Below are 24,743 nucleotides of genomic sequence, written 5' to 3'. Positions count from 1 at the left end.
TATATAAGTAGAAATTATATCACATGGATTGAATAGTGTTGTACCTATGTAACTAGAAAGTATAACATATAGACTGAATGGTGTTATACCTATTTAAGTAGAAATTACGATACATAGACTGCACGGAGTAGTGCCTATTTAAATATATATTTAAACACACCAGTTTAAGTACAATATAAACATATAGACTGAGCAGTTTTGTGTGGGTATAAGTAAAAGTCACAATACATATTAAAGAGAGTAGTTCCTATTCAAGCAGAGATTAAAACACCGAGACTGTACGTATTTAAAAGTGTACAAGTGTTTATCAACAAATTTAGTGTTCATAACAAGTAACGAAGTGATAAAGTAATTCTAACCCAAACAGTAAGAACCAGCTTCTTTATTTCTTTCGTTAAACAGATAATGAAAACACAATTAAATATTACTGTACGTTTATTATACCAGATTAGAAATGCCTTCTAAAAGTGGAAAGATCAAAATACATTTTGTATTTTCCACAGAATTTAATTTTATACAAAATATCACTAGATGACGTCATAAGTAACAAATATGTTTGTTTTTGGAATTAAACACAAAGCTACACAATTGGCTGCGTTCTGCCCACAACAGGTACCGAAATGTGGTTTTTAAGGGTGCGAGTCTGCAGACATGCCGCTGTGCCACTGGGGAACAACAACTATAATAAAGCAATATAGAGTTGTTCACCATTTGGTTATTCTAATTGAATTAAAATAGTTGGAATGTAATCTGAAAGACAAGCAATTAAATCTATAAAAAATAAAAGAATCTGGAATAATTCCATTTTCGTTTTATAAATGAATTATCAAGTAGTCTAAAAAAATAAAAAATTGGAATATTTGGCATCTATACCAGTAATACAATATTCAGGCTTTTACAATAAACTTCAAAAAATATGTATTCAGACATAACACCATAATTAGATTCACATCGTTTATAATTGGTAAGAATTCAATTGAATCATAAGTAATAAAAATATGTGATTTTGTAACTAATTAGTTTACATGGTATCGAACCCTCTACTACATAAGTTGATATCATGATTATTTTCCTTTAGAAACAACTTCTTGTGGTTAAATCTGAATGCAACGTATGTTTTGGTTGGACCAAGAAATTCAGTGAACATCTAGAATCCTTAGAAATTCCGTTTAAGGGACAAACAAAGTGATGACATTTCTAATGGCACGTTCATAAAATCCATAGATGAAAAAATACATTAACTGTAATTTTAATAAAGTACCCTGTAAAATATTTACTTGTTATCTGTATTTAGTTTAGAGACAAACAAATTCTTTCCACTTTGTAACTGGTAAACTTCGTGGAAGCTTCCAATCCCACAACAGTCTTCCCTTTATTTTATGATAACCTTCGGTTACTTTAGCTGATGAAATAGTCTCATATTATTTAAGCATTCAACGTTGTATGCGAAGTTGTTTCAGTCGAAATCAAACTGTAACTGTACAGAGTCATCAAAAATTTGCCTTTTATCAAAATAGTTTCTGAATGTAAAACGTCTAATAATATACTCCATAAAACACTTCCACTTTGTGCAGAAATGTAATTTACCAAGTACGTTTTTTTTCGAATTTCCCAACAATGTTCAAACATTGTTCAGTTTGCTAGTTAATACTGTTTGCTATTACGATACTGACAGTCGGTTTGTGTTTGGTAAATCGTTTAAAATGTTCAAAAATAACAACAGTTTGTGTTACACACGTTTTTCTCGGTTGTACATAGTAAACCTTTTGTTTATTTCATTCACAACATTTCACCAAGTTTACCAGATTTCATCAGGTAACCTACAAGAACTTAGGCTAACATAAATTAATTTATAAAAAGAATAACTTGAGAATCCATAACAATAGTAATCTACAAGCATACGACTGACCAATTGTGACCAATAAGATAATGTTTTTGAACACACGTCTACGAAAATACATTATTTTTATTCTTACCAGGTAAAAATCCTCAGAAGAGAGAACAACATTAATAAACTAAGAATAACAGAAGCCCTATTAATTAAGAAACATAACCCTATTTTTAACAAATACAAAGGCGTTTTTTCATATCAATTTTGATTCCCTTCTCTTTCATACATAAGACATATCTCAATACTTAAGACTCAGGACTAAAAGTTTTATTTATTGCACTTAAATTTGACACTTATTTAATAAATTATTTTACTGTTTACAGTTGGTCTGTCGTGTGCTTGTAGAATACTATTGTTACATATCTTCACGCTATTCTTTAGTTTTTCTATGCCACCTCATTATTACAGATAAACATAGTTCCTTCTAATATTTAAAGGAAGGTTTTTACTGACTGATTCAGCAATGCTAACTCAAACATAAGGATAAAATTCTTTATTTATTTCGTCAAACAAACATTCAAAACACAACTAAAAACTATCGTTAGTTTCTTACTTAGAAAATGATAATACATGTTGTATCTCACGCGCGAATTTAATTGTATACAAAAGATCACTAAATAACGACACAAGTACATATATAGAGTTGTTCACCGACTCATTTCTCTAACTGAATAACAATATTTGGAATGTATTTTTGTATCTGAGAAAAAAAACATCAACCACTTAAATTTCTAAAAGTATAATAATATGGAATGTTCCATGTGTAATACCAAACAGTTCTATGTACAAGCCTTGTAGATATCCACTTAAAATTATCTGGAATGTAAAAGCCGTTGTTTCTAGATTTAGTATTAAAACTACTTTATGCCTTTAAAATATTTCTTCAACAATGTATTAGCCATTTAGTATTATGATTCAAACTGCTCAAAACATTTCCAGACAATAGATATCACTGCTTAATACTTTGAATAATACATTTTAAAGAATGTCATAAAGACATAATATTTTTTGTCTGTTGTTCAGAGTATAGGCCATACCTTCAAAAATAGGCTTTCTTACAATACAAAATACCTCAAAATAGATATTCGACTTATCATAAAGCACTAGGATACACACACGCACAAATCAGGTGACGCCCTTGGTTACTCTGTTCAAATACCAATTGATTCTTCATATTGTAATAATTTATTGGTAATAATCATGCTAAAAAAGAAAATAGAATAAATAAATAAATCTTTTAAACTAGCAATTTTCTTGGATTTTTATATATTGTTTAAGTTTGATGAAGTACGAAATTTATGTTAATAATTTTGGGCTTAGTCATCGTAGGTTCTCAAGTTAATTTATAATATTAACATAAGCCTGACAATACGCTGAAGTTTTGCCTTACAGGAGAAAATTTGAGAAGTATGAGCGATTAAAGCGCCACCTGTAATTGTCAATAATTAATCAGTGATGTCGATTATTTGTCAATAATTAACTTGTAAATAATTGAGTCATATTGTAAAATAAACTTATGTATTCAACTCTGATTACAGATTTAATACATAGTTTACAGATATCAATATGTTACATAAAACGCAAAAAAACCAATAACAACTCACATGCCATTCGTTCCGAGAAATGTGTAGGCTATGAAATCGAAAATTTTCTGTCATATTTTCAATACTTCGAGTATTCAACTTGAAGCGTCTGTGAAATAAAATACATTTATTTGTCGTATAACAGTAATATATAGTTGCTAAGCGTGCATGAACATCTCTATAAACGATTAGACCTCACGGTTAATAACACTATTTTTATAAAATTAGAGTGATAACTGCTAATTTCACTGTACATTCTCCTGTGTATATTTTCGTATTTCCTGATTCAGTAATCTATCTGTTTCGTGATGTTTCTGAATTTATTTAAATTAAAAAGAACGTATATAAGGAATTCATGCCAGTTATTTCTTCAAACCACGATTTAGTTTAGGTAAAGAATATTTCGTTGAGATTCACAAAAGGCCACGAGATTAACACCTATTTGAACAATCTTTAAATAAACTGATTATAAAACACATTTTTCGCACTTTGTAAAACTGCTGTCATAATTGTAATTTCGCGACAATATGAGCAACTTCAAGTCTCGTGATACACGTAGACTCAACACTGATGCCACGAATAAAATGTAAAGTCACAAAAGATAAAAAGCACTTAGGTAAAAATGATTTCTAAAATGGATTGGAAATTTAAAAAAGAACACAAAATAGATTAGCATAAAGACAAATATGAAAACGTATTTGATGATAATGTTTAATAACTAATAAAAATAACTTTTTATCTATGTTATTAGTGAAATACAAGATGGAGAACTTTCAGGTACTGAAAATAGGATTTCGAATTTTAGGTTTATCATTTATTAGACCTAATCTGAAATAAAGATGAAACTAATAAAGAAAACTTAAAACTTTCTTTTAATGCCAGATAATGTATAAAACCTTTTGTAAATTAGAAGAAAATCACTAATCTAACTGGTATTTCTTAAATGAAGATTGGGCTGTATTTCGTGGTTGTTATCCTGTAATATATTTAACGAATGAAACACGATTCTCAGAAATCTGAAAATACTGAAAAGTGTTATCTTCTGGAGATCTCAAACTGTACGAGAAAACATAACAAACACGTTTTCCTCTTTTGATTTTTCGAATTTTTTACTTTAAACATCACAGCTTAGTGTCTTGAACATCAGGCTCGTTCTTATCTTCAATAGGGATTTCTTTAAAAGGTACAACCCAACCTTCGTCTTCTAGGCCTAGGGGAATCTTATTTTTCCCATTGGTCACAGTTTTGCCATCCTGTTCCTTCATTTCTTCGCTTAAAATCTGGTTCTCAGGATTAAGGTCGCCGGATTCTTCTGTGGAGTGCATATCCTTTTTTAAAACCGCCTGTAAACAAATGAAACGTGATCACATGTACTATATTTAAACAAACTAAAACCACGAGCGTGAGTTTATGAATGTAAACTTAACAAACTGAAGAAAACTACCAAAGCAAAGTGCGAACTTTATAAATGTTCAACGTTATGTTTCTCACGAAAGTTACAATATTTGGCATTTGATTCAAATCTATTATTTCACAAAAACCAAAGTTTTACACATTTCTGAATTTCTCTTAAAATTAATAAGCAGCTAAACGAATTTGATGAAATTCAGAAAAGTTTTTAATTCTTAACAGACTTTTATTTTCGTTATCAATATTCAAGTTTTCTCAGAATATATGTAGCTTATATCGCATGTTTTATCCTAAACATCATAAAGTACATGGTTCAGTATTTGAATTTTTAAGCAAATATGAACATATTAATACTCATTTATCATTTCTATGCTGACTAAACAACAATTAAAGCAGACACAATGGTATTCTAGGATAAAAACTTCCAGATAGGCTAATATCGTACATAAAACGTAAAGCTATAAAAATTGCTAAAACAATTTTATGAAAGTTATCGAGTGAACTAAACTTTTGATATAAATATCTAGATTACAGAGATAAGAGATTTTTGCAATATTTTATAATCTTTTGATATATTTATTCGACAAAACTTAATTACGTAGAGCCCACCTTGTCAGATTCGTACGTCGAAACTTCGTGGGTTCTGCACTTAAGCCAAAGTCCTGCGAATAAAATGACCAAACAGAACACCAGAATAACGACAACGATAATTATCACGTCCAGGTGACGCTCTAGAAATGATACTTGCATTGATGTGTTGGGATCGACAAAAGTTGCATAAATTCCCCGATAGAGTGAGGTAAGGTTCATCCACACCTAGAAGAATCCAACATTCAGTTTCACTCGTAAGCAAATGAACAGCGTTGCGCCTGTTGATACTTAGGGTGTTAACAGAGGTGATAAAAACAGCAAATTGTTCGATTGTGTTGTTTTGCGTAAATTTAATGAAATGAAAATATAAAGCTTTCTCTGAAGAAATCCTTACAATTCCACATTCCGTCAGCATTTATTTATTCGTTTATTAATTTCACGCAAAGCTACACAAAGATCATTTGTGATTAGCCTTCCGTAATTCTCAGATGAAAGACTAAAAGAAGCGCATATAGTCAACAGCACCACCTGTACATTTTAAGACTTATTTTATTAAACCGTTTGATGGGATATAACAGTAGTTCTCTTAGCGAATCCAAACGTATGCAATAGTGCTTTGAGGCCAAGGGGTTCCAAACCATGAATCCTCGGATTAAAAATCGGGCCACACTAACCAATAGACAACGACGCCCCCACCCACGTGATTCGTGATTTGAACATACCAACTTCTTTCTTTTATAGTTTTTCCAGAAAAAAAGAAATTCCAGATCATATTTTACAACCAGAAGAATACATAAACATTCTGTCTCTAGCGATTCAGTGTTCCAAACATTTTAGCAGATGAATGTAGAAGTGGAAATTCTCCAAATTCCCAGTAATTTGGTTTAAACGTATAAATTAACAAAACCACATTTGTTTCTAAGTCCTACAGTTTCTAAAGTCGTTCGCATAAATACATTCATACTGTTCAAACTGTTCCAGTAACACAGAGGTGTTGTTAAGGTAAATTAGTTTCATGATTACTAAAACAATTTAACTCACACACTAGAAACACTCACACACATGCATACAACTATACGTCTAGATACACCAGAGACACTTACACACATGCATACAACCACATGTCTAGATAGACAAGAGACACTCATACACAGGTACATAACCACACTTCTAGCTACACTAGACACACTCACATACGTATACATAACCACACTAGAAACATTCACACATATACATAACAACACGTCTAGATACACTAGAAACACACACATATTATCCATAAAAACACATTTAAAAACGCTATAACCAATTACACACAATGTAAATAGCCACACGTCTGGATACACTAGAAACACTCACACACATTGTACATTACCACAAGACTAAATTCACCAGAAACACACACATATGTACATAACCACATGTCTAGGTCCATTAGAAACACACTTATGTATACAATGACACGTTTAGACACACTAGAAACATTAACACACATGCACACAACCACACGTCTAGATACATTAGAAACACTCACACGCATGCATACAATCACATGTCTAGATACACTAGAAACACTCTTACACATGTACATAACCACATATCAAAATACACGAGAAACTCTCACATATCCATTACCACACGTTTAGATACACTGGAAACACTCACACAGATGCATCTAACCACACGTCTAGATACGCTAGAAACACGGATCCTCAGGTACACAACCTCACGTCTAGATATACTAGAAACACTCACATACATATACATAACAACACTAGAAACACTCATACTCAGGTACACAACCACACGTTTCGATACGCTAGAAACACGGATCCTCAGGTACACAACCTCACGTCTAGATATACTAGAAACACTCACATACGTATACATAACAACACTAGAAACACTCATACTCAGGTACACAACCACACGTTTAGATACATTAGAAACACTCACACACATACATACAACAACATGTCTAGACCCAGTTGAAACACACACATAATGTACATAACCACACGTCTAGATACACTAGAAACACTCATACACAGGTAGATAACCACACATCTAGATACACTCGAAACACTCACATACGTATACATAACACCATTAGAAACACTCACACACCTATACACAACCACACGTCTAGATACACTCTCTGACAGAACATTTTTGTTTACCTTTTATGTGTTCTACACTTTGCAGGGTGAGCATCTCGTTTTCAAATTCACACTTATCCAAAGACAAAAAATATGTGATTTCATACACAATGTACGTAACCACACGTCTAGGTACACGAGAAACATGTACACATACATACGTCTAGATACTATACAAACACACACTCATGTGCAGAACCACACGTCTAGATACTATACAAACACACACTCATGTACAGAACCACACGTTTATATACACTAGAAACACTCACAAACATTGTACATAACCACAAGCCTAAATACACCAGAAACACTCACAGGTATGTACATAACCACATGTCGAAATCCACTAGAAACACTCACATTCATGTACACAAGACACGTCTAGATACTATACAAACACACACTCATGCACACTACCACACGTCTAGATACACTAGAAAAACTCACACACAGGTACATAATCACACATCCAGATACATTAGAAACACTCACACATGTGTATATAACTACACATGTAGATACACTAGAAACACTCACACACGTGTATATAACTACACATGTAGATACACTAGAAACACTGACACAAATATACATGGAAACATTCACATACTGCTTCTATTTAAAGGTACTACATGTTTGAACAACGAAAAATGATTGTCTTAAGTCACTGAGGGTTCGATTAATGTTGTTTAATTTTCTTCAGAAAAACGTTGTACTGTAATTATTCCTTAATTTTCACAATTTCAAAAGTGCAATCATCTGTAAGTTTAAAACTGACATCTACACTTGCGATCATCTATAGCATGGGTGGGCAACTCATTTTTATGGTAGCCACAACTGTGGCTAGTGAATACAATGTTTCAAATACAAATTAAAAGATGTTAGTTTAATCAAAATAATTGCATTTCAACCGATCTTCAATGTGAAAATTAATGTGTGTTTTCATCAAGAAGTTTCGTGTAATTTAGCTTAATATCTATGCTCAATGAGTATCTTAACTCTGCCTCTAAATTTATGTCAGTGAGCCGAGATCTATATCCAGACTTGAGAAAATCTAGCCTAGAAAATGTTGACTCACACATCCATGTGGATCCGAACATGGAAAATAATTTTGAAATTGCTATCTTTAAATTTGGAAGACTTATTTATCAGAATAGTGAGCTACATCTCTCTGACAGAACATTTTTGTTTACCTTTTATGTGTTCTACACTTTGCAGGGTGAGCATCTCATTTTCAAATTCACACTTATCCAAAGACAAAAAATATGTGATTTCTTTACTGAAATTTCCTAAGTCAAATTGAAATAGAAAATTCAAATATCAATTTCAAATTTTTAAAGGTGATTCAAATTTTTGACATAGATTTTTGATCCAGTTTTCACAGAGATCATCTTCAGCATCAGAGAAATCACAGTCCTTATTATTTTCTAGGAAACTACTGAACTTTTCAAAATGTGTCAAATCATTCTTTTGTAATTGTTCCGCAAGAAGGTTTAGCTTCAATTCAAATTCATGAACAGACTGTGATTGCTCGCTTATTATTTTACCTTTTCCCTGAAGCTTCATATTCAAACTATTCAAGTGAGCCATCATGTCACACAGAAAGTGCAAATCACACTGCCATGACAAAGTTTCAATTTCATGGAAAATTTCAATCTTTTTCCACAAGATACTCTTTTATTTCAGGAAATAAGGAAATAAATCGTTCCAAGACTCTTCCTCTACTTAACCATCTTACATTTGCAAAATCAGTAAGATCATGAAAAGTACAGTCGCTGCTTTTCTTCAAAGACTCAACAAACTGTCGATGGTTGAGAGAGCTTCCACTTCTAATGTAATTCACAATGTCCATCAAATTTTTCAATTCATCACTTTTAGACATCTGAGCACATACATTTTCCTGATTCAAAATGCAATGGAAAGATGGCAGCGTGGACTTCACATTATCCTCAATTAAATGCTGCTTCAAAAGAGAAACAAAACCTAATTTCGCCCCATTCATGGCGAGACCACCATCTGTTATGACAGAAACCAGTTTTTAAAATCCAGATTGAATTTTTTGACATTTCAAGAAAATTTTCAAAGATGTTTTTTCCGCGTGTTCGATCTTGTAATCCACAAAGGCCAAACATTTCTTCCCTCACTTGAAAATCTGATGTTACATATCGAACCCAAAATATCAACTGTGCAGTGTCACTAACATCTGTTGACTTATCTAGTGCTAAAGAAAAATACAGTCTTTTACTTGTACAAGCAACTAATTTTCTATGTCTTTCGCTGACTCTAACATTCTGCGGACGATTGTTCGTCGACTTAAATGCAAATTATTTACCTTTTGAAGAATATCATCTTTTATTTTTGAATCATAATTTTCAAACAGTTTCAATGACCACAATCAATATTCCTTTTATTAGTTCAGCATCACAAAATGATTTATTTTTTGAGCTGGAATCCAAGCTACTTTATAGCTGGCTAACGTAACTAGATCTATCGATGATAAAAATCTTTTTAGGCCTCCCTTTTGTTCATGAAGTTGTGCTTTCAGACGGCTAATTTCATTCATACGATTTTTGCTATCAATTGGAAATTTTACATCAAATTCGTTGTGAAAATTGTTAGTGTTTCTTAAGGTTGTATACTTTATTATTCCTAAAAAACTTTGTTACACAAAGGATACACTGGCTTATTATTTGTTTCAATCACTGTAAATTTCAGCTCCCAACTTTCATTAAATTCTCGTTTTAACATTTTTCCAGTCACGAGCCATTCTCTTTTCAGCAGTAATACCAGAATAAATTAAACTGTCTTTATTTTCTGTGTTCATCATCATCCGGATTTTTTAGTTTTCGAATTATCTACTTATCCATATCACGGGATTAAAAACAAAATATATTTAAACAATTGAAAGTTCCACAATAAAAATATGTTTACAAGCGCATGCAAAACAACGCACACTCAATAACAAACCTCTAAATCAGACTAACGTCCCAAAATGGACGGACTCTGTGGCAGTGATGAAGCGTGCGACATTAAGGATTACGTGAAGCAGTGCAGTTGCTGATTACCAAATTTGCGATAAAAAAATAAATGATGGAAAAAGTTTATTCCTAAACTCGAGCTGTCCAAAGCTGTGCTATCCACTGGTCATATGTGGCCAGTGGCCATGGAGTTGCCCATCCCTGATCTATACATTCAAAATCTGATATCTACAAGTGTGATAATCCATACCCCTGATCTGTGCTTCTCTACTTGTTTATCCCTAACTTGTTTGGAAAGCTATTTGGTCTTCATGGTTGGCTTGTTGTATCATTGTGTAAGTATCGGGTTAAACCACTTTGATTACACACAGATAGAGACCATTACACTAATTTTGTGATATTTTAAACTAATATTTTGCACTGGAACTGATTTAGGATTACCATGAATATTTATGTAATCGAGAATGTTCTTATTTCCTTTGAAAACCTAACTTACATAATATCAGTGTTTTTAACCTTCTCAGTTTCAAATATAGTCTCATTTGAAAGTTTAATTATTACGACGTGGAAAATTTGCAGCTGGTGAATACTGTTGCAAGAAACTGTACAATTATATTCATAATATTAACTGTTTAACATATAAGTGGTGTACATTTTCGATGGGGATGGAAAGCAAATAAGCAATTTGTGCGATATTAAGTGAAATCACTTGTTCTGGTATTTTCCTTTGGTTCTCATAAAGTTGTCTCTGATCTTTTCATTCTACATTTACCTTTGTTGTCTCCAAATTTTATTCCTATACAGTTATTTGTGTTTCTTGAAGTCGGGTTTCCATACCTGTGATAAGCACAGAACAGTAGCCTATTGTGCAGCTTTGCGCCTAACAACAAACAAAACCCTTTAAAGTAACGTAATTGGACATACATTGTTTGTATACAAACTTCTAACCTCTTGCTCCAATGTCTCTTTTCCTGTAGCCACAGCATTAAATACGACTTCACCATGAATACTGCCATTCCTACCTATAGTACAACAAACAACACATAAATCAGTTTCAGAGTAACTGAACAATATTCAGACAGTTACGGTTTTGATCTAACAATAAAAACGTCATTGCAGGAAAATAAAACAATTAAAAACTGTATACAGACCTACACAGAACTGACAAACATTTTACAGGATTAACAAACACATACACACAAATGACAAACATTTTATAAGATTAAGAGACACATACACACAACTGACAAATATTTTCTAGGATTCACAGATACACACATAACTGACAAACATTTATGGGATTAACAGATACACACAACTGACAAACATTTTATGGGATTAACATGTACACACACAACTGACAAATATTTTATGGGATTATCAGACACATATACACAACTGACAAACATTTTCTAGGATTAACAGATACACACAACTGATAAACATTTTATAGGATTAAGAAATACATACACATAACTGACAAACAGTTTTATAGGCTTAGCCAACATTTTTATAGGATTAACAAACACATACACACAAGTGACATACATTTTACAGAATTAACTGAGACAAGCACACAACTGATAAACATTTTATAGGATTAACAGACACATACACACAACTGAAACATTTTATAGGATTAACAGACGTAACATAACTGACAAACATTTTATGGGATTAACAGACACATACACACAAGTGACAAACATTTTACAGAATTAACAGACACATGCACACAACTGACAAACATTTTATGGGATTAACAGACACATGCACACAACTGATAAACATTTTATAGGATTAACAAATACATACACACAACTGACAAACAGTTTTATAGGCTTAACCAACATTTTTATAGGATAACACACATGTACACACAAATAAACATTTTATAGGATTAACAGACGCATACACACAAGTGACAAACATTTTAGAGGGTTAACAGATACATACACACAAATAACAAACATTTTTATAGGATTAACAAATACATACACACAAATTACAAACATTTTTATAGGATTACTCTAATTACCTTCGTATATATATGTGAGTGTGGTAACACTGAGCGTTATTATAAGTTCATCAACTATTCAGCAGAGGCCTATAGAAGACATGTGGTCTGTTATGAACGATACAAATATTTTCCATATAGACTATTAAATGCTTAGATGAAATAATTATTTAACCTGAATTTCTTGTCGTGTGATTTACACATTGACAAAAAGTGAAACGTGATTTTCTTGCTAAATTGGTAATAACACTATATGGAGGAAATATTTATTAATAATTATTAATTTATTCTGAAATTTATCGAATAACGGAAGATTAAGTCATAACAAAATATAAAAGCGGGTAATGAAGTGATTGGTTTATCTCAACCTTCAAAACCACTTGTTTAGAAACACCAAAGGATGTTTTAACTGTAACAATTTAAACTAGTAACATTATTATTCGTAATTAAGATATGACTTCTCTCAATTGGCATCTAATATCACCTTTTACGTTGTATGTACTTGAAAACGTAATATGTCATATTTATTTATAAATAAAAGGGATGACTATGTCTGTAAGAACTGTTGAGTTGGTCCATGTGTGTTCAAGTTGCCTACATTATTCAACACTAATGACAAATCTTTTTTTTTAACTTTCCGTGAAAATGTAAAAACAAAAAGCCACTTTCTGTTCTCTGCTTTATAACTGTAAAAAAAAAACCTCATCAAAATTTGACTTTTCAACAACTTAGATTAAAACTTGTAAAGACACGAGCTGTTAAAATAACTCTTAAAATAATTACAAGAACATAGTTAGCAATGTTATTAACTACAGTTAATTACTTGTATAAAATCAAAGCGATTTTATTTTCCTAAAATTTAAGTTTCATATTTTATACAAATATTGATACCTTTCATACTCTAGCGGGTTATTTTAAACGCAACAGTATAATTTTAGGATATTATAGAATGTTTTTTGTTTTCTAATAAAATAATCACGTGGTAGATAGACATCACCAAAAATTGCTCCAGTAAGTACTTACGTTTTCTTAATAAATCATGGAAATAATCATAATATTATTTTAAAATGTGTTTGTAAGCTTTTTCATTTATCGTAGAAAAAAATATACCAAATTTATTACTGTTAAAATTGTAACCCAGTAGAACAACGGTAAATCTACGGACTTACAATACAGACATATTAATATGGCTTTCCTCTAAAACAATTAAGGTTAAAATTGCTGTTGCGTGCATGTTTCTATTTCTAAAGTATAAGGTTTTCACACCCTAACCCATTTACTGTTAACTCCATTAGACACATTGATGGTCTATTCTTTTGTTGTTTATAGCTTCAGTTTAGAATCGCAATAGCTTTAAAAAAGTAACCAGAGTAAGTGCCTATTTCGGTTTAACTTTAGTATTTCACTGTTGACGACCAAACTCTCCACACTTACCATCGGCTGTTTTGTTTTCAACCAGAAAACTTACGATAAGCCTACTTCCATGTGTTCGAGGTGTAGGCCTAACGTAGACAACATCATCGGCTGAAAAGGGCTTGCCGTACGTCCACACATTCGGAACTGGATCATTCGTTGTACTTTTCGTCTGAAAGCGCAACAATGTGACAAAAACTTTATAACAAGCTTTCAAACTCATAATCGCTACAACCATGTAGCAGAAACATGTTACACAAAGTAAGTGTTGTTTGTGATTTTCGTTACGTATTATGTGGGAAAGTCTTCTAATGTAGGGTTTCAATAGCACACAACCATTCGAACTCTTTCTCGATTATATTTACGGCGATGATGGGGCATGTGTTTTTTATTTCGACCATGGATCAAGATGCCCCTTTGATTGGAGGATATAAACTTATGTACAACTATCATGAAAAACCACTGACCACAGTTAACGTAGCAAACAAGATGTCCCAAAATGTCGGTGTCCGCCTAAATTAAAATATTATTCTGTGGTCGATGATTAAATTAACATAACAGTTAGGTTTGAGTTGAATAGTTACTTGATGTAATTCTACGGGCTTCCCGAAAATCTTCTCTTTCCAGACTAAATAAATCGAAAATTAAGAGCAACAAATATTTTTATTTCTTGCTTTTAAATTTCATATATCGTGTTGTAGAGTGCATAATTCTTCTCGTGATTCATGGCATGTGCACGTTTCACTGACGTCACGGCAGTACAGATGGCATAGTTAAGCATTCCTTATGTGAGTCATTTTACTGCACATCGGTGCAAGTGTTTAAAACAGATAATGCATCCAGGCGACCTCTGAAGGGGAAATTAATAATTTCAACTGAAAAAAAAAATCGCAAACCTGAAAACAATACAGTCTTAACAACCTTTGATACCTTTAGTACATGTAGTTTATCAAAGTGTCATAAAACTTAAGTTCTTAACAAAAGGGACAAACTGAAAATATACGCAGTGTCATAGTTTTATTAACTGTATTAATTTTACTCAGAAACTTATCACTAGTATTATCTTGAAACGAAACAGCTTTTGAATATTTCACCACAATATACGAAATTCGTTGTTTATAAGATAGTTTAAACTGACAGAATCATTATCTGTAGTTGCTTGGTGAGGAGTTTGGTCTTCCGTGTTATTTTTATTAAATCAAAATACTTTAAAATGGAACAATCGAGAAAAGTGATTGTTATTCCGTGATACTGAATAGGTAATATAACCGTGTCAATGAACAAATAACGTAGCTATGACACAGAACGGGTAACGTACCCATGACACTGAAGAGGCAACGTAACCGTGGCACTGAAAGAGTAATATAACCGTGAAAATGAACAGATATCGTAACTATGACACTGGAAAGATAATGTAATTGTCACACTGAACAGGTAATATAACCTGTTATTTAGTCACTTTAAAATTATGGAGGACTGGAAAAGAAATCCCTCGAGTAGCTTTGGGAGGAATTCAACAAACCAGAGTTGCTGTTAATAATGCTGTACAGAGACCACATTAAAAATGTTTATTTCTTTAGTTAGTCATACGAAAATAAAAAAACATTATAAATTACCATTTTCTCTGTTGCAGCATCCAGAAATTTCTCAAGAAGTTCTACCACAACGGTGCGAAATCGGAATTCTTCGTTTTGTATCCATTCTGAAATCTAGAAGATTTATGTTAGGTAAATGGAAGATGCTATTAGAAATCGCATTTAGGTTTTTTTTTAAATCGACACCTAACAAGTGACAACAATTTAGGCTTAATAAATAAACCTGTTAAAAGTTTACAATAGTAAAATTGATCTAAAAGTTAAAACTATTTCAGGTCTCAAGTAGTTTAGAAATAAATTTAGTTAATATTAGTTTTTTTGCAAAAGCAGTGTGTGTGTTTAATTTTGTTCCATTTGCTAATTTATTTTTATTCGATTGTGAAAACAAATAAAAAACAAAAAGATTTATCGCATCCGAACTTCCTCACAGAGATCGCCATTTGTGATCTTAGGGATATTAGTTGTGCCGTTAGGGATATATAACCTCTGATGAAGTGGTTTTTATCAGTCTAGAAGTTGAGATAAATTTCTCTGTTTTCCGCAGCAGTTGTTTAAAATACGTTGATTTCACTAAGTGATCCATTTACAATAACTTATAAGGATAAGAATCAATTTTGTTTGAAAAAAAATAGCGTTTTTCTAAAGCTCCCAAAACTCCACTAAGAATACAATAAAAAAATCCAAATTCACAAACATAATAGAACTTTGTAATTTTTATGAAACGCCCTCTAGTCACAATTAATATTCTAAAAACAAGTTCTTGAATTACTTGTGAATATATCGTTACAATCAATTATTATTTACCAGTCAAGCTGGTAAAGTATTTGTAAAATATTTTTTCTTTAACGAAACGTGTGATTTTAGTGAAAAGAAGAAAGGATAGATTTCTACATCACTCACGGATTTCATCTTTTCACTAGAACAACAATCTAAATCCTATTTACACACCTCAAATTTTGAGTCGCAATAAAATAATTAAGAGGAAGTGAAAAACAACAACATATGTCTGAAGTTAAACATTTCGATGAAGAGTTAAAAGCTCACAAATAATACAACTTTACTGATGGCTATCTGTATCAACGAACAATATACATGCTGTCGAAACAAGTAATATTTATTTTAGCTTACCTCTAATCCAGGAGTGTAGAAAACGATTGTCACAATACCCATTTTGAGGTCCGAGTTTAGAGTGTCGTAACTATACTCTTTGGGAAAAGAAGAATAAGGAACGTCCTGCTATCTCCCCACAGAAAAATAGCAATGTTATAATTCTAGTTATTTTATTCCATTCTATATTATACTTAGATTACGCTCAATCTTCAATAATTTCAAAACAGTTTACATTTTACAGAGAACATATTTTTTACAGAATTTATTCACAAACAGATTGACGAATAAATTCACAGTAAACACTTACTACACAATCAATCTCACCTATAATATTTTAGGCATCATTGTACAGTTGGAGTTTCTATGGCAGAAACAAAACCTTGGTACGCTGTTCAAGGATATTATGGAATTGTTTGGACTTCAAGAGCAGCATACTATGTTATATTTAAGATCATATTCGGTGTAATGCACGAACAGGTAACACCTCATATTTGTTTTAACTTCTAAAACAACGAACTTACAGGATCGTTCCCCAGTGTGACAGAAGTAAGTGTAATAACTGATAGCACTAAGATCTGGGGTTCGATTCCTTGTGATAGGTATAGCCCCCACCCCAGTGGCACAGCAACAAATAAGCAATTATAACGCTAGAAACATGGCTTCGATATCCGTGGTAGGCAAAGCACAGATAACCCACTGTGTTCCTGTGTGTTAAACTATTGCAGACAAAGAAAAAACTTTTATAGTTTGAAATCAATAGAAAAATGTTAAAGCATATTAATTAGTTTGTGTGTGTCTAAAATAAAAGAATTTTCAATATATTTAACACTTACTCTGAAGTTTAATTACGTCCTTGTGGTTTAGTGGTTATCGTACCCACCTAAAACACATACGTTTACATGTTCAGTCCCTACCAGTCACATTCCTTCCAGTGGCACAGTACTTTGCCTGTGGATTTACGATGCTAGAAACGGGGTTTCGATACCCATGGTAGGCAGAGCATAGATACCCCATTGTGTAGCTTTGCGCTTAGTTACAAACATCTATAGTTTAAATTTCAAAGATGGCATTGCCATCTTGCGCCTAGATTTGTGTTTTGTTAATATTGTTATATTTCCTATTGTACAATACTAAAGTGCAAGACAGTGTAACTATTACGAGTAAATATATATAAATATGTATATATATGTATGTGTGTATATAGTTTCTTTTTCAGCAGCGGTGAAATTTTAAAGACAATCCTTGACGTAGCTACACAATGGGCTATCTGTTCTATGTATGTCCGCAGACATACTGCTAGGCCACTAGGGGTTCCCGAAAGATAAGGAACGTGTTTATATATTTCCTTTTTTGTTGATGTTGTTGTGAGTGTGTAAGAACAACGTTTAAGGACCAAATTGTCCATTGCTATGCGTGATTACGTTAAGATGTGTAAAACAGCGATTTAAACACATATTTGGTACAAATGTTTCAAGAACTTCTAAACTAATTACAAATAAAATCAAGTAAGACATAAGATGTCGAACGTGAACGAACACGTAGGAGGTTTGAGAATACAGATAAGGATGTCGAACTTATTTAGAAATTCAGTCGCAATCTTACGTCAAAATAATTGACATACAAACATCGTTACTGTAAAAAAGATTTTAATAATTTACATGACGCATTGTGACTGTTTTTTTTATCTCTTCTTTAGCGTGTCCCCCCCACAAGTGGCACAGCGGCATGTCTGCGGACTTACACTGCTAGAAACCGGGTTTTGGTGTGCCTGTAGTGAGCAGAACACTGGTAACCCATTGTGTAGCTTTGTGCTTAACTACAAACAAATCTTTAGCTCGTGCGTACGAACTGCCAGTAACCACTCAGATTTATTTGAATTTTGCGCAAAGTTGCACAACGGCTAACTGCGCTAGACGTACCTAATTTGGCAGTGTAAGACCACAGAGAAGACAGCTAGTCATCACCAACCACCGCCAACTCTTGGACAACTCTTTTATCAATGAATAGTGGGATTCATCGTTACATTATTACGTCCGCACGGCTGAAAGGGCGAGCGTATTTGGTGTGACGGGAACCACTCAGAATCTTAATGTCAAGCCATGGACGTATATTATATATACATTATAATATGTCAGCCTCACTACATCCGCCATATATAATTCTAACGACGCCTTTCGCTCAGTACCAGAACTCATTGTGCTGGCTGGGATACGACAGACAAATATATAGTTGTGGTTTAGGCACGACTTACATTTTTAAGATTCACGAACTGCAGCCGTTTCGGTGTGAACTAAATCAAGTAAGCGAACAGTAATTATTACCGAATTTACCTGAATAATTTTCATGCCAGATTTTTAGGGCACGTACTAATAACACATTATTATTTTTGTATTCAATTCTTAGTTCTGGTTCATTATTACAAAAGGTAGGCTGAGGAACAGGGGTAGCGGTAACGTCTACGCCCAGTTGAGGGGGGTTGATACCTCCTAATAATTTTATGTCTGCCATACACTACACATTCACGATTTTACCCTCGTATACTTAATTTGTTCTTGTGTCGCACGCTCTTAGTCCCCCAGCGGCACAGTTGTATGTCTGCGAACACTGCGAATAAACGCGTTTCGATACCTGTGGTGGGCAGAGCACAGATAGCCCATTCTAAACAATCTAGCCTATACTCTAAAGTTCTTCAACTGCGAATATAAATATCATACTATTTAGAGCCCTCTGCCGAATATTCTGTAAATTATTAATAATCAGTAAATTTAATAAAGGAAAAATAAAAACAGGTAACACGTTCTTTTGAGTAAAGATATATCAGACAATAATGGATGATTTATTGTTAAATCACGAATACAAGAAAACACAGATACTGGTTTATTAGATCGTCTGATCGTTCCATTTGACTTTCTTTTTGTTGCAAGGAATGAAAGTGGATAAAACATGAAAAGAACGAGTGTGGAGAAGGCCATCGTTTCACATGCTGAAATTCACGTGGAAATAATATAACAGCTGTTAGTGAAAAAGACAAGCAGACATTACTGTGTTCGCTTCACTTCGTGAACACCCGCCTTTCACGCGTGTTATCGAAAGTCATAAATATGTCGTGCGTGGTGGAAACAGCCCTGGCGGCAACAATGTGTTATTACGTGACCAGCTATAGTGGAGATATGATAAAAGATGTAAAGAATGAATCGCCAGAAACTCGACAACAACAAAAACAAGCCATAATATAGTGTATACACAAAAGACTTAAAATAAAAACAAACTCGTTTAATGTTCAGTTTTCCACCTTACAACTTCTTCAGGAACCTTCTACAACGATAACAAAGACCGTCTCTTTTCTTTCCTCCCCCCCCCTTGACAACGTTTAAAATATGTCTGGAAGTCTCTGGTCGTTGTGCACGACCTAGGAAGGTCAAGATGAATCCAGGCCTCTTCTTCCCCGTTAACTACTGCTAATAAACTGTTGAAATAATATTAACGTAGAACACACTGGGGATGAACATTTATTTTTACTTCCATCTCCAGGGCCGTGTCCATGAATAAACTGTTTATAGCATTTACCACTGTTTATCTTCATTTAATCGTATAAACTCGTTGACAGTATCATGTTGAATATATTTTTTTAATTTGGTGGTATGGACTTGCAAACAGTTCCACATTAAATATTTCGCTTCACTTGGTTGAACACACTCTAATCACTAACAATAGGGACGGCTAGCGGAGATAGCCCTCGAGTAGCTTTGCGCGAAATTTTAAAAACAAACAATATCTAGGGCTATTATTATTATCTATGATATAGTGATATATCGCGGTTAATGAGTCGCTCTTATAATAAAGTTTCATTAAAGTTTTGGAACGAACAATCTGTGATGTGAGCCTGTCTTTAATTAATTTCGTGTCCACGTTTTTATACGTGAAAGTAATATTTGTCGTTTCTGGTACTCTGTAAACTGTGGTGATTATTCCATTATGTATTGTTTGTAATTTCTTTATTTGTTGGTGTTGTACCAGTCTAAGCAGGACAGGCGTATTTCATAACTTGTCTAATGTACTGTTTGTAAAGTGTGATTACATTTTATTGGTGTGACCCTGTGTTTTTACCTATTAATATCTTGCCGTGGTTTCCTCTTGTGTTTTATTCCCGATTTAATTTTTTAATCGTAATTTTTGCCGACGAGACAATATTTAGAATAGCTCCGTTCAAGTATTTCAGACGGATTTATCACACTTTTAATCGACTTTGAAGCCAGTACAATTTTTGTTTTAGGGATAATTACTTTTACCCTGTTTTTGACAGTATTCGACAATTTGATCCAGAAAAGGCTGTAAATATGTAGCTTGAATCGAAGAAGTCACAGAGCCTTTCCAGATCTCCACATCGTCTGTAAACTGTGACGTTAAATTACATTTTGGTCATTTAATGGCATATGACTTACATACATGATGGAAATGATAGAGCTAAGTACCTCTTACTGCTGTGCCCCTGTTTCGGGAGTAAAATATTCCGAGTAGGCGCCCTCTACGTTTCCTCTACACCCTCTATTTTCTAAGAAATTAGACAACCAACAAACACCTATTGGTATTTCTAATTGCTTCGATTTCTATCTTAAACTCTTACGCCAAAGTGTTGAATGTTTTCTCTATTTATAGAAAGCAGGCGAGAGTGAATGTCTTAATTAAAACTATCTATTATGGCTTCAGTTAACCTAATCAAATGCTTGACGAAACCATTTTGAACTTCGAACAATTATGATGTAATATCCAGAAAAGTGTAGATCCTATTGCTAATTTTCCCAAAAGTTTTGCCTGCACACCTACTATGATTGGTTAGTCGCTAACTAATTGGTTTATTTAGAAGTTTTCCTTCCTTTAGAAACATAAGAAAATATTTTTGCTTCCAAGAGGCTGGGACGTAACCAGAGATGAGAAATGAATCAAATAACACCGTTAACCGGCCCGTAATGGACAGGTGGTTAAGGCGCTCGACTCGTTATCTGAGGGTCTCGGGTTCGAATACTCATCATACCAAACATGCTCGTCTTTTCAACCATGGGGGGCATTATAATGTTACGGTCGGTTTCACTATTCGTTGGTGAAAGAGAAGCCTAAGAGTTGGCGGTGGGTGATGATGACTAGCTGCCTTCCCTCTGATCTTACACTGCTAAATTAGGGACGGCTAGCACAGATAACCCTCGTGTAGCTTTGCGCGAAATTCTCAAAGCAAACAAACACTGTGAGGTGGGAAAACATTTTCTCAGTATCCTTTTTAAGGATGGTTCGTACTCCATCCTTACCTGAAGATTTAGTTTGTTTTATTGATGTCAGTACCTCTATATCTGTTATTGTCTATGTGATTTTAGTTGAATAATTTTTGTTGCTTGAACTGTGTGGATTTGTTGTTACTGGAAATTTTGGAGCGTGTATGTGTTCATTTTGTTCAATATGCTCGTTTATTGTGTCAAAATAGTGTGCGAGTAGTGGGATTGACCACATATTAGTTACAGCTGAAAAGATGAGCATATTTGGTGTGACAGCAGTTCGAACCCGCAACCCTCGGATTATGAGTCGAGCGCCCTAACCACCTGGCTATGCCAGGACTTATTGTTTGAGATAAGTACATTTATTGCTATAAAATTATTGTTTGAGATAAATACATCTATAGTTATAAAATTATTGTTTGATATAAAAATATCTATTGTTATACAATTATTGCTTGAGATAAATACATCTATTGTCATGTAATTATTGTTTGAGATGAATACATCTATTGTTATACAATTATTGTATGAAATAAATACATCTACAGTTATACAATTATTGTATGAGATAAATACATCTATTGTTATACAATTGCTTGAGATAAATACATCTATTGTTATGCAATTATTGTATGAGATAAATACTCTATTGTTATACAAATATCGGTAGTTTCAACCTCTGTTACAGATATGGTTGTGTTATATGTAACAGCAATACCTTGTTTGGAGAATTTTCATCTAATCTATGTTTTACAATTGATATATTACTTGCAAATTTTAAAATATTATATCGACTTAGCACAGTCTCTGATATAACTAAAATATCAGCATTTGTTTGTAAAACGTTCTCGCCCTCGAAGGTCACCCTGGATATTTATATGTTGTACAGAGAATTTTGATGAAGAAATGCGCACCAAGTGGAATTTAATCGGTGTTTATGTGTTTCTTGCTTGTTGTAATTAAGATTGTGAGTGATACAGGCTTATTTATTTTGATATTATTGAAGTCCATAAATGTGTTTTCAAGTGTTTCGAGGAATTGGCTACTTTCGACTTTTGTGGTTCGTTGTTCTTTTATCTGTTTATTTTCATGTTGTGATTCTGTTTCCTTTGTTGATTAATTTTGTGTCCGCGTCTTGTTACTTGTGTGTTTTATTACAGCTGCTGTGTAGGTTGTTGTTTGTTGTATAACAAATGTTTTAATTTGTGTTTAATTCTAGTGTGTTGTGGTTTAAGTTATACATTCTTGTGTTTTTATTTACTCATATACTGGCTGTACGTCTTTCGTTACAAATCCAACAATACTGGTTTCATGTTCTTTATTACAATGGGTCATGTGATAAACTCAACTGTTTGTTGAGTGGGATAAATTAATGGGCTGCAGCTAAATGCGTCACAACTACTGTGGGCATTTGTTTCTTCCACCTGAAATCACAGATATCAGAGAATGATATCATTAGATGTCAAATTCTGGGTATCTTGGGTAATATCTCTAAATAATTTTGTAAAGTTTCTTGGCGTCCATAATCCTTTCGACTTTAGTGCATTCAATGTTATAATTTGGTAGTTCTACCTGAATTTATATATTGTATTGAATTTCTTTTATTACAAATGACCGTGTGTATGGGTTCATCACTGGTAAGTATATGGAAAGTTTTCCAGGTTTAAAAGCATCTTCAGGCCGATCTTGTATTAGACTGTTTAGATCAACCGGTTCTTACGCCACCTTCGTTTTATAACTACACATTTCGTTTTCGATTTATATCGTTTTATTTCGTTCGCTTGTTTGTTTGTTTTGGAATTTCGCACAAAGCTACTCGAGGGCTATCTGTGCTAGTCGTCCCTAATTTAGCAGTGTAAGACTAGAGGGGAGGCAGCTAGTCATTACCACCAACCGCCAACTCTTGGGCTACTCTTTTACCAACGAATAGTGGGATTGACCATAACATTATAATGCCCCCACGGCTGGGATGGCGAGCAGGTTTGGCGCGACGCGGATGCGAACCCGCGACCCTCAGATTACGAGCCGCACGCCTCAATGCGCTTGGCCATCCCGGGCCCATTTCGTTCGCCTTGAGTAAATACTGAATATTTCGGTGGCTCTTTCGGTGTTTGTTGTGTTTTAGTCTTTTGCGTTTCGGTGTTGATTTTTAGTTTCTTTTCGGTCACCGTGGTAAAGCTAGCGTGTGTGTTTTTCTTATAGCAAAGCCTCATCGGGCTATATGTTGTGTCCACCAAGGGAATCGAACCCATGATTTGTAAATTCGTAGGCTTTACCACTGTCCCAGCGGAGGACAAATCTGTCATTAATATGTTCTTTACTTGTGTCATCCAGGATGGTGATTTATTTGTCAATTACATTATTTCCTGTTTCCATTTCATCATAAGTTATTACCTAACCACAAGACAGGAGCTATGGCTGCTTACCATTATATGTTTTTTTAGTAATAGTTTTATGTTCGTTTTTAACAACTAATATCAAATCATTCAAGTTAGGACTAAAATCCACGTTAGGCTTACCAGTGCTAAGAGTGCCACCTACACTAGACTTCTGTATAAGTAACTAGTGGAAGAGGTCTCTCTTCATTTTGACTTAGGCGTGGAGATAAACATTTTTGAAATCGTTGTTTGTCTTTGTGACGCGCACAACGACCACACGCACTAAATTGTATTATTTGGTCTACTAATTGGATTTGTTTGTCCAGACGAAATTAAAATAAAAAGTTAATT

The 24,743-nt window shown here is 33.4% G+C and overlaps 1 protein-coding gene across 12 annotated transcripts in view; it reads right to left on the bottom strand.

Moving 5' to 3' along the window:
- Positions 1–367: 367 nt before the first annotated feature.
- Positions 368–24,743, bottom strand: part of LOC143236711 (uncharacterized) — a 49,003-nt gene continuing 24,627 nt past the window's right edge. For 3 of the 12 annotated variants that reach the window (XM_076475135.1, XM_076475132.1, XM_076475134.1), the window contains exons 5-10: positions 16,769–16,876; positions 15,662–15,754; positions 14,067–14,217; positions 11,540–11,637; positions 5,494–5,700; positions 2,372–4,817 (exon numbers count right to left, since the gene is read on the bottom strand). In XM_076475135.1, the coding sequence (XP_076331250.1) occupies positions 4,596–4,817; positions 5,494–5,700; positions 11,540–11,637; positions 14,067–14,217; positions 15,662–15,754; positions 16,769–16,876 (879 nt within the window). In that variant the 3' untranslated portion in view covers positions 2,372–4,595. Of the gene's footprint in view, positions 680–2,371; positions 4,818–5,493; positions 5,701–11,539; positions 11,638–14,066; positions 14,218–15,661; positions 15,755–16,768; positions 16,877–24,743 lie in introns of those variants that run through there. The other 9 variants (XM_076475136.1, XM_076475137.1, XM_076475138.1 and 6 more) reach the window with 7 other exon arrangements.

This window comes from Tachypleus tridentatus, chromosome 13 (genome assembly GCF_004210375.1).
Source record: "Tachypleus tridentatus isolate NWPU-2018 chromosome 13, ASM421037v1, whole genome shotgun sequence".
NCBI classification, from domain to species: domain Eukaryota; kingdom Metazoa; phylum Arthropoda; class Merostomata; order Xiphosura; family Limulidae; genus Tachypleus; species Tachypleus tridentatus.
Note: the sequence above shows the minus strand (reverse complement) of the source record. Positions and strands in the feature narration are given on the sequence as shown.